Source organism: Haliotis asinina, chromosome 5 (genome assembly GCF_037392515.1).
Source record: "Haliotis asinina isolate JCU_RB_2024 chromosome 5, JCU_Hal_asi_v2, whole genome shotgun sequence".
Taxonomy (NCBI): Eukaryota; Metazoa; Mollusca; class Gastropoda; order Lepetellida; family Haliotidae; genus Haliotis; species Haliotis asinina.
In genome coordinates this window covers 48,467,336-48,479,620 of record NC_090284.1, presented here as the reverse complement: position 1 = coordinate 48,479,620, position 12,285 = coordinate 48,467,336, and the positions used below count along the sequence as shown (strand labels likewise).

Sequence of the window (12,285 nt, the reverse complement as noted above, 5' to 3'; positions counted from 1 at the left end):
TTAGCACCAGTTTCCGTCAGATCCAGTCATCCAAAAAAAATGTTTGCAACCCACTGACATAAAACATGTCATGTGTATCACACGTGCCTAATTACATAATGTGGCAGACACGGGACTCGGGTGCACGAGTCATAAATCAACTTATTTTCTTTATGTCGTATCGTCTGATAGGTGTTAAGTTCTAATTGCACGTGGTCAATGATAGAAGCTGTGTATTGCATGTTGTCTTTAACAGACAGGCAGACAGACATATAAGTGTGAATAAACCAGACACTGAGCTTTCTCTGTGACAGAGACTGCTTACCACCATCAACAAGTTGTTTTACGTAACGAGTAGATTATTTACTTGTTTGTGTACACAACCAAGACTAGACTACTACTGCTCACGACCTCAGACGCTGGGCATGCATACTGTTTCAAGCTCCGCGAACCTATTCACTGCGCATGCGTTATGGATGCAGCGCAGCACAGCTGTTGAAACCAGTTTTCCCCCCAGCGCTGGGGGGAATTTAGTGAAACGTTTGAACTCCGATTTCGCGGGCCTTTTTTTCATTGCCTTTTTTTCAACTTTATAGGTTGAATTAGTATTTTTTATGATTTTTTTCGGTAAGTGCTTACCGAAACGTACCAGAATCTGCAAAGTTGTGTTTTACGTTGCATGTGACCTTTAAAACATGCATGGTTTTTTACACACCTGAGTGACTGAGTCATTGGTTGGATCAGAACAAGACACAAAACTATGACAATAGTCTCAGTAGTAATTTCTGCTTTGCTTTTCTGAATGTTTACCTTATGACATCGTGAGAACCAGAAAGCTCTCCAGTGGTTGATTACAGACATTACAAGGTGTAACAGGGTGTAACAAGGAATAGACAAGTGTCAGAAATAGAAAAAAATACTGTTGTTGGGCTGTTACTCTGTACCTCTAAAATTTACACAACTGCAAATAGGATATATCAAAATACACTTGTAACTCACTTCTGCCTAACTGGGCATTCTGAGGGATGGAGAAGAGGTTATGCAGAAAGGCATGTTTACTCATAAAATTGGGCAAAACAGAGAAAAAATATGGCTAGCTGCTGAAAACAATAGATCAGCCTATAGATGGCAGTAAAGTTTGCTCAGCCAGGTTATGACAACAGACCGTCGACTCAACTGGCATGAAATGCATGTACTGTCTAATGGCACAAGGGGCCATCTCAACAATATTGTTTGCTTTTTCATGTGTGATGAATATGTCTCATCTATTAATTAACTTCTCACATTTCTTTCTTTCTTGAAGTCTATGTTTAGATATGAGAAAAGAGTATAATATCTGATAACCATGGAAAAGCGTTGTATTAAATGTCTCATACTACTGTAAGTCATTAAATTTTTGCGAGCATGATATTTTTGGGAAAATTGCGAATGACTTGAGCTGGCAAAAATATCATGACGCAATTTGCTGGTACAATGCAATGAATAATCAGGAAACAACCTGTCCTATCTTCGCTTTATTATTCACCTTTTCATATAATTAACAATAGATCTAGACAGTGCATATATTAAGCAATGACAACAACGCGAAGAATGACTAATTACTAGCATTACTCGTACTCACGAGTCACATGTCAAACAATGGATACCTAAACAAAAGTCACTCAATCAGTACGTCTGATAGTCCAGACAGGCGCCAACCACACAACACACATTTCTTAGAGACCATCCAGCAGGCTTGAATAGGTTTCATGACACTTGTCTGGAGATCAACAGCTTCGCCGACACTGACTAAACTGGTCCTTCATCAGTGCCAATTTATTACTATATTAGTCATTCCATTTAATTTCATCAATTTGAACTGTTTTAAGCTTATCTGGCCTATGCAGCAAGTGTTGTTTTTAGGAAAACATCACTGATTGCATACATGCGGAAGTACTCCACTGAATGGTGTTCAAGATTAGCGGCAAACTTTAATATTGGACTTCTGATAAAACTTTCAGATGCATGTAAGCTTTGAAACTGTCAAACTAAACTATGTTTTGAGAATTAGGCAAGTCGCAAAAATATTGTGACATAAAAACATCTGTTGGTTGCCACTCGTAAAAATATCATGACGCCAAAATTTCATGATTTACAGTATATAAGTAGCAGGACATGACTGGATATTAGTTGGAAATTGTTATGACATGCCATGTACTTCCAAAGTTTAATGACCGTAAGGGATTATATTAGCTGGCCCAGATTTCTTGAAACAAACTTAAGTTTTTACTCAAATCGCAAACTGTGTTTGACAATTTGAAACAGCTGAATTTTTAACTCAGCTGCATTTTTTTAAATAAGAATGTTCAAACCACTAAAGAAATCTGTCCACAAAACTCAGATTGTCTACTATGTTTGAGTTGGATACCAATTTCCACCCATTCTGGAAAATGCATGTTCCTATGTTTTCTCAAATTTGAGCAAAAACTAGCAAAAACTTGAACTCAGACTTAAGTTTGTTTTGAGAAATCGGATACTGATATCCCTATCCCTGAGTCTGACCCCAACCGTCTGCTACATTCGTCCTGGTTTTGCTTTTGAGACGACCCTTCCTACCTGTTTCTGAGACTCCATGATAGCTACATCCTTAATAATTTCAGTATGACAGTTATTAATTTTTACGTCAGCTCTGCTTTAAAAATGAAGCTAAGTCTAATTTCGAAATGGGCAATTTATAAGTGTCCTTTGTAATACGATATCATTGCTCAATAATTTGCATAATTTATTAGAAAAAAGTCGCTTTTGACTTTGAAAAAAATCTGAATTGCTTATTTCTGCACTAATCTCTTTTCAGTAAAGTCCTTTTTTTACATTTCCTATCTCTCTACTTATGGAACTGTAGTTGAACTGAACTTCGTTGAACAGATATTTCACACTTTCACATATCTACTACATAAACTGGGGGTGGGCGTAGGTGTAACCCTCTCAGTCAGATAGCAGTATGAAACCGTCAGTAGCCAGGCTTAAGACAAGCATACACACACGCGCACATGTACTGTACACACATATCATGTCCTCTCCTCCTGCTTTCTTCCCCCATTTCCCATCTATCTGTCTCTTTGTCTCCCCGCTTCTCACAAACACCCACCACTCACCTTACCTCAGTTCACCCTTCATACTGGATGTTTGTCAATAATTCTAGCTTTGTGTTCAGTTCCAGGGATGCAAGGCACAGCTACTAGACTTGCTGGCAGGCTTTACAGAGAAAGTAGGGAAGAGGATTCTTGATTATGCTGTGGATATCAAGGTTTGTAAATCACCTGCAGTGATTTGTGCAAACTAGTAAATCCTGATATTTGAAAAGTTTAGTTTTATAATGTTGCGATGAATTAACAGAATGCATCACTTTTGAACATTATTGAACTATTTATGAATAATTTGAATTTGCTGATGATTATAGTTAATAATCAAATATGAAATAAAGATTAAAATTACAGTTGATGAGAATGCTCTAAGTAAAGGATCTGGATCATCCCAATCAAGCGTTACTGTCTGTGACTGACCAGTAAATGTGTTGTTTTGGTGTTCTTATTTACCTCTGTAACACCTTGACATTTATAACACAGTAGATTTTATGAGTTCTGATACCCAGATATGATCTGTAAACATTTTTCTCTGCAGGAAATTAGTTTCTCGTTGTTTATGCGAGACAGATTTGCCAAAGTTAAGAATGCAGCAATACCTGTTCTTATAAAGGTAAGTAACACCTTTCATACCCAGTTATGGTAATAATCATATTCAGATTACTTAAATTATTAAGAGATGGTCTTAAGTTGCAAAGTATATTGGTTTCAGTGCTGTTGGTCTAGCCCTTGAGAAGGCAACTTTTACATTCATGTACCACACTGTAGTTGTGGCCTGTCATGTGCTGGAGAGTTTTTACAATGGTGGATGCAATATTAGATTTCCAACAGGCTAATGTGGCTACGTACGTTTATTTATCTTTATTAGATCATATAAGTTTAAGAAGTTGGTTTAGATAATGCACAGTTTGACCTTGAATTCCTTCCAGCTCCTGGAGGTTACTGCAGGGTCAGCCATGGGTGACCAGCTGAAGGTCAACAAGCTCACTGAGAAGCTCTTCATGGAGCTGACCAAAAGCTCCAGTAAACTACAGGCATCAGGTGAATGAAGAGCATTTAAAAATAATCCACCTAAAGTATTGTAAATTCACAAAACTTAAGCTTTGAATGTGATTCCAGTTCAAACACAAAAAGCAGAAGCTGTATGACTATGAATCTACAGGATGAGGAATAATGACAATCAAATGGGGAATAGGGCACCTCAAAGTTCATGAGGTATAGGTATATGCTTGTCTTGAGAGGCGTCTCACAGGATTCGTCAATTAGACCCACTGACTTGGCTGATGCTTGTCATTGTGTCCCTGATGTGTAAATCAATGCTCATTAAGTCAGTCACTGGATTGTCATATTCACAGACTGTCGTCATATGGTTGGTAATTTGTTCCATGTGGGATTTAATTGCTGGTACACAAATAAATGACTGTATCAGTTGCTAATCCTGTTGTGATGTTTTCAGTGAAGGCAAATGTCTACCAGCTTCTGGGAGTGATATCTGAGGTGTATCCAGAATTGATGGCTGACTACTCAGAGAGGCTGGTCGGGCTGTTTGTGAATGCCCTGAAAGCTGAGGTATGTAAATTTTGGTTGGTGACAGACTGTATATGAATGCTGTAAAAACTGAGTTGTGTACCTGGGACTCCCTTCATAAACTTTGTTAAAGCAGCCTTTACTAAGGTTAACCTTAACTCCCATTCTTTAATTTTATGCTAAGGTTACCTAAGTGATTTACACTAGAGCTTTCTGAAAGGAGGCCTTGGTCCATTGTGACAGACTGGGCTGTTTGGGAAGCCATAAAAGCTGAGGTGTGGACCTGGTCTATTTTGGCAATCTAGACTATATATGAATGTTGCTACCACCCCCACCCCATCCCAACCACCCTTGCCTCTGGGGAGCGCGGTGAGGTAACCAAGTGGTTAAGGCAACTGCTTTTCATGCTGAAGACCTCTGTTCGATTCCCCACATGGTCACAATAAGTGAAGACAAGTGTTACTTTTCCTTATCCTGACTCATGCTTATTATGCTTATCTCCACCCACTATGTGAAGAGAGTAGAGCACTTGAAATCCCTTGAAGTTCCCTTCTACTTGAAGCAGATGTACAATACATTCACCCACCAGAAGCCTCCCTTTCCTGCAATACGGTCAAATGACTAACCATGCTTGTCACTCTCTCCTTCATTACTCAATGAGGACGGTTGGAGGCGATAAGTTTTTGCTTATATTTTGGTCCTTTAAATTAAGTTGCGTCGTATTCGGTTTTTGGATTGTAATTGTTATCGTCATGATGTAAAATTCTTGTTGAAATATATGGAATTTCATGTGGTTTGGACACGTTTTCTTCAACTTAGACTTGGTGTCAATTGATGAAATTGTGCTCCCAATGTAAGTTACGGCTGTTGGCAGTTGATGCATATATATTATGTCCTTCTTGCAAGGCTATTTGTGCTTCCACTGTTTGCTCTGAACTTTGTAAGAATTTATCTGATTAAGAATTTACATTATATTTATATTCTGTTCAAAAGTGTGCGAACACTGTAGGCTCTCACAAGTCATGTCTAATAAATCAGTTGATTCTATGTCTAGTATCTATATGTTGATCACGGCTGACATTCATGTATTGTCGTCATCAGCCAGACATACCCCTGGGTTCATCGTTGAGACGCCAGCAAGACATCGTCTAGATCACAAAGGAGGACATCGTCAGAATTGGGATCATCTCAACACAAAAAGTTGAGGTCGTCATCTTCTTCTAAGACTAAGTCTTCAACTACTAGATCAGCACTGAAACTACACTCTATGTCTTCTTCGAAAATCTTCCGTGATGAGATTGTCCCTCCCGATGAATGTCACATCTATGACGAACCTCCACTACTACTTCCTCAGGTACAGATCACTCCTGACCAGCGTTCAGTGTCTGCTAGACCTACATCATCTATGTCGACAACTTTGCTACAACCTTCAGAGTTTCTGCTTTCTAAGCAAACATCTACAACATCTACATTCAACACGTCAGATTGCATGCACCGCAGTCACTACTAACCTGTCGCTTCATGCAACAGTTCACCACTCACATGATGAATCTGATGGATCTCTTTTTTGAAGAGGAACGGAAATGCTTGTCAGCAGCTACAACTACAGTCGGCCTACATGACAATTCATCAGGTGCACTAGGTCCGTCGGATGAATAGGAGTTCACCAAATGCATCCTCTGATCTTCAGAGATGTTGTAGGCATTCGTCATCATTGTGAGATGAGGACTCCATGCACAGGTCTACATTCAAGCCACAGAAGAGGTTGTCATCAGAATCAAGATCATCTTCACCAAGAAGTTGTCCTCTTTCTTCCTCTTCTACGAAGTCCTTCAGCAGCAACATCGTCCCACTCGTCGAATGAGTTGCCTACCACGAGCCTTTGCTCCTGCTCCCTGAGGTACAGAGCATCAGCTAGACAGGTCAATATTCAGCATCTGATAGACCTTCATCAACTGCGTCTGCAACAATGCTGCAATCTTCAGACAGTCTACTATCAACACAGACATCCACCACATCTGCACTAAACATGTCGGATGCATCTTCTGCGAATCTACAGTCACTCCATGCACTGCAGCTCCTTGACTGAAGGCTGTTCGTGCAACAGTTCACCACTCAACCTTATGGAGTGTTGATTTAAAGAGGAAAGTCATCATCTACTACAGTTATCCTGCATGATGGTTCAGCGGCTACTACAGTTTCATTGTATGAAGAAGATGCAGCATTCACGAAGATCATCACCATCAGCTGTATGATATATCAACATAGTTTGGATGATGCACTCTGGATCAACTCTGCGAGTGCATATGCGTATGCATGTATCTCACTACAGCTGCAGTGATTCACCGACTGCATCCCTTGATATCACAGATGTCGTCATGATTTGTCATTTTCATTGGATATGGACTTCATATGCAGACCTGCCCTTGAAGCACTCATGGAATGATGACCACTCCAAGGATGCATGCAGACATGAAGATCACTCCGACGTTCAACGCAGGGACACTGTTCAACGAACCCTTCGGACCACTTGCGAATGCATTCGCGGAAGAATAGAGATGACTCATCAGACACGGATAATCATGCCTGGCGTGCATCAGAGAAAAAAAGAAGTCGTTTCCAGCTTACATCTAAGATTATGAATAGACTAGACCTCACTTCACCATCAAAGGAGTTCAATGACACCCTCACCTACAAGATGATCAATGACGACTTCAATGTAATGACCTTCCCTCCAATTACACTAATGTCTACGGTACTGGCTAACATATCTACGTCCTTCCATACTGTGACAAATTATCAACATGAACACATCCTGTCCTTCAATGCCTGGAGAGTTGCTCCAGTTACTCAGCGAAAGCACTTAAGCACCTTCAGTGCTTCAGCATGAGCAGGTTCCCCACATGCTTTGTCATGCTACGGCTTGAGATACAGGTCATCACCGTTCAACATGGGTCTACATCCTTCACAGGAGCATGCGCGGAATGCGAATTATTCTACAAGACTGACCATATGGAAAGAGCATTCCAACGTTTGCCGTTTAACGTTAGAAGATTCCAACTTCGAAGAGGATAAGATGATCTTATCGACCTTACTTACTTCAACATTCATCTCCAAGCATCTGGCACTTACATCAGGTTATCATACACTAACAGCAAGATTATTTACGACACTTCATTGATCCTGGTTACTATACAGTCAACCTGTACCAAGGTGAGGAAGCGTGGAATTTGCCTGGACAACCGGTAGGACATTTCCGTATTCCAGCTTAATTGGCAGTCCTCGGGCCACATGATAACAGGATTTATCAGAGCATTGAAAATATATCTTCAGTAAACTAAGTCAAGGAGACAATAGTTCAAGCACCTATTGATCCTGCTATCTACTGAGACACCTACTGAAGTATCCTAAAACACTATTTCAGTATGAATGATAGCTGTTATACTAAGGGCCTACAGAGCAGGAGGACTTGAACCTCCACAAGCCTACAGTTCACATAAAGTAAGAGCCTTGGCATTGACACCCTCTTTACATGGAAATTGCTCTCTTGCAATGATAATGGAGGGCTGATGACATGATTTGTTGTAGCACAACAACTAACGGTCCCACAAAGGCGCTGAGTTTCACTCAACCCTTTCTATCATGAGTGATGATGACTCTGTACTTGTAAAGTATATGCATGTACATGGAGAAGGGCCGCAACTCTGTGATGAAGCCATCATGAAGAAAGAGTTGCTATGGATAACTAGTTTGAGGAATAACTAAATATATCTAAAATCTCACTCTTATCATGTGACTTGTAGAGATGTCTACAAAAGCGAAAGGGGTAAGTACTGGACGTACTTATGTGGTAGTCAACGGAATCCAGCATGGCTTGAGACCTTTCCATCAGATTCTGTAAGTGTAATAAGCATGAGTCAGGATAAGGAAAAATATGCAATTTTAATGAGGAAATTACATTATTCCAGATGGAGTCAAAGACCCGCAAACCAGAATTAACAGTTATAGCTGGGTGTTTGGAAGGACTGACAGCCTACCTTGTTAACTTCACACAATCAGCAGAGGAAGGTAGGTAGACTTAGACAAGGAATCCCAGAATTGTTTTTAAAAACCATCAGAACCAACAGCTACTGTAGCCGTTCACACTGTTACAACACCCTAAAACTAAGGCAGCAATGATTTTCTTTAAATAAACATAAACATCCAACATTTTTTAATAATCATATTCTCTTTGCAGGATCAAAACACAGCTATGCAATCTTCAAATATGCCCGGATGGCTATTGACCCTGGGATAAGTTTTTCCAGATATGATGTACCTCGAGGTGGTCTCCGACTCTTTGGTAAACACTGTGGACAGTTTAACCAGTTCATCATGGACGACTACCAGGTAAGGGTGGAAGCAACTGGCCACTGAACAGAGGGACAATGATATACCTGGGTCTGTAGTCCATTTGGCTCAAAAGCGGACCGATGAATTGCAATGTCATTTGCAAAAAACTAATAACATACTCAGTGAAACGCTGATCATAATCAAAACATCATATTAACACTGAGGTTTTTGCAGAATTTATGTCCTAATAATAAAAAAAGTTGTTTAACAAACTATTGTTAAAATATGGACACAGTTCACTGTTTATTACGAGGGAGGTGTGCAGAGAAAGGCACAGCCAGGTGTGCAGAGAAACACATGCACAAGTGCTCAGAAAGTTATTTATTCATTCACCTGTGCTGTGCTGTCTCCTTGCTTCCTCGCACACCCACTCACTCACTCACTGTTTTGTCATTTCTGTGCCCATGCCTATGGATTTCACCAGAGTGCTGAAAATCGAATGTCTGTCATGTTGATGTTGCAGGGGATGTATGAAAAGTTTCTCAGCTGGAACCGGCATCACAATCGAGAACTGGCTCATCTCGGCATGATGGCCATGGAGTCTTTCCTCAAACAGGTCTCTGTGAACACTTTACAGTCTTTACAACCGTGTCAGCAACATCAGAAACAAATTATACAATAATATTCAGCTTGTTTTACTTAATTGTGAGTCACTGACCACCTACAGATCTTTCTGAAGAAGTTTTTCTGTGTAATACATTGTCATTGTCCTAACTCATAACATGTTTTGGGTCATACTGCAAGATCGAGTGGTCTGATTGGCTGACTTGTCATTGTCACATGTCAGTGCTTCCCAAATGCTCAGATAGATAGATAGCTCATGCTGTTTTCTCTGATGATGATCACTGGATTGTCTAGTCCATATTGCTGTGATATTGCTGAGTGCGGTGTAAAACTAAAATCACTCACTTAGGTCACACTTAAAGATTTTGTAGCTGATTGTGTGTACTGACTGGTTCAGGTTGCGGAGATGTTAGTTGTCCGTGCTCAGGAAGGGAAGAAAGAAGGAGCTGTGTTCAAGGTAAGTTCAGAACATCTTTCATTTAACGTTGTTTTTGTGGTAATTCACCAGCATTAAATAGCCATCACATCTTAAGCAGATAGAATTTCCTTTGTCTTTCATCCAATCACAATATGTTCAGGAATTCTCAGGTCTGAACAAAGGTCATAAGGTCACAGTAGCCAATGTCACTGAACATGATGAGCAATCTATACCATTAGTGTTCCCCGTAGGCACATTTAGGAGGGCGCAGCGCCCTGCCCTTTTTATCTTGCACCCTGCCCTTTTTCGCCTCAATCGCAGTCATTTATTATGACGACTGTGTATTTTGAAGATTTGAAATGCTTTTTTTCAAATTCTTCTCTTAAAATACAAACTGAAAAGAGTAAAAACAAACTTTAGAATTGAAATTATAAGACAATTTGTCTTCTTATACATTTTGTTGTTTTTTCAATAATCCTCACCAACATGCCCTTTGAGGATATGAAGTGCCCTTTTCCATGAATTTACCCTGCCCTTTCTGAACCCTAGGGGGAATACTAACCATTAATGTAGGGGATCTTCCATTTTGGCTTGGCTCAACATGCTTTCATGGGATGGTTTGTTAGTCAGAATTTCTATCAATGCATTTAGGAGCATTCCACTAATATATATACATACACATGAAACATTTCCAAAGGAATGAAATCTATTGTCACATTTTCCGTAATTTCTCGTATGTTTCCTCCTTGACTTCATCATTTGCATTTTATCAATCTTGTGAAAACAATATCCCCTACTTTTTTTAAATGGTATATTCATGTGTTGTCAGATTCTGTTATTTCATGGTTGCCTCCCTTCCAGCATATCCAGGATCCTGTTCCACAGAGTGATATTATGCCACATGATTAAAACTCCTGGCCATTGATTTAAGACCAAAGATCACTTTGTGCAATTGGGACCTGGAGCAGAGCAGCTCCTCTGACTTTGTCATAATGTGTGTGAGGAATTTGGGTTGTGAGGGAGATATCTTTTGTCACAACACATGGCACTGTTTTCTTTCAGTTTTTCATCCAGCAGTTCCGTAACATCATGAATGATAACAAGTCAAGCTCCAAGGAAGTGTCCCTGGCTATAAGGGGATACGGCTTGTTGGCTGCGGTGAGTGACACAGCACGTCTTGTTTAAGAAGTCTCATTGTGTTAACAGTCTGAGTAATCTTAGCCTCAGTACTTTTCGTTACACTCCACTACTGAGTCTAACAAACCCTTATGGGAGGTCACATCAGGTAACCTTTGAGATCGACCAATCAGAACACAGCTTACCAAATAGTGAGAAAGTGGACATGCGCACAATACTTTTGAACTTTTTATCTCGAAAAGGTTCATACCGAAACGGTTCTGAATACTATTTAGCGTACACTCACTTCCGGGGGATGCACATGGCGCACGTTACAACCATGACAGTGGTGAGTAAACTGTCGCTGAAAATAATGTTTTTGGCAGTATTCAAGGATGTCATCTTCCGGAAATATCAGCTAATGGTAACCATGTGTACAGAAACCTTAAACCTTCATACTGCAGGTCAAATAACTGTTATGTGCAGATTTATGTTTGTGGAGAGATCTGTGTCAGTGACCTGAATATTTTGTAAGTCCCTCTGATCCCTAAGTAGTAGCTGTTTTCTGATTGGTTAAATGTATTAGACGGTCATAGGTCACTCAAAGGTTACCTGACGTGATCTTCTACTAGGGTTTGTTAGATCAGTGGTGGAGTGTAACGAATAACACTGAGACTAAGTTTACTTAGACTGATTGTGTTGATTTCTTTGTTGCATTTTAAAACAGCTCTTAGTTTATGGTGGGTCAAATGGACAGACTCAGAGACTGTCTTGGATTAGAACTGGTCTGTAGAAGCATAAACTGTCCATAAGAGGTGGATCAGGTGGTCTGTCTCAGCTGTTCGTTATTCCGAATACCTATTAATACAGTGACTTGTCCAGACGTTCATGCCACATCTTTTTGAAGAAAAAAGAACTACAAACTTGTGCATCATACACACTAATTATGCAAATGTTTCACGACGTCCAATTCAGTTGTTTGTGTCTTCAGCCATGTCGCTCCTTCCTGTCTTCATCTGATGTACAGTTCATGTTTAGCGAGATGATCAGCAAGTGTGAACAACAGTTCCTGGGGTAGGTACTTACTGGTTACTTTAAATAGCATTTATGATGAAACAATTAGCAACTGAGTGTTGAAACACTTAGCAACCGGGGTCATTTTTAGTT

General features: G+C 40.0%; 1 protein-coding gene across 1 annotated transcript in view; it reads left to right on the top strand.

Moving 5' to 3' along the window:
• LOC137283893 (DNA-dependent protein kinase catalytic subunit-like) overlaps positions 1-12,285 on the top strand; it is a 100,589-nt gene that overhangs the window by 3,641 nt on the left and 84,663 nt on the right. The window contains exons 3-12 of the mRNA XM_067815568.1: positions 3,173-3,265; positions 3,640-3,714; positions 4,031-4,142; positions 4,558-4,670; positions 8,597-8,696; positions 8,866-9,017; positions 9,484-9,576; positions 9,982-10,041; positions 11,065-11,160; positions 12,110-12,192. Coding sequence (XP_067671669.1) covers positions 3,173-3,265; positions 3,640-3,714; positions 4,031-4,142; positions 4,558-4,670; positions 8,597-8,696; positions 8,866-9,017; positions 9,484-9,576; positions 9,982-10,041; positions 11,065-11,160; positions 12,110-12,192 — 977 coding nt within the window. The remainder of the gene's footprint in view (positions 1-3,172; positions 3,266-3,639; positions 3,715-4,030; positions 4,143-4,557; positions 4,671-8,596; positions 8,697-8,865; positions 9,018-9,483; positions 9,577-9,981; positions 10,042-11,064; positions 11,161-12,109; positions 12,193-12,285) is intronic.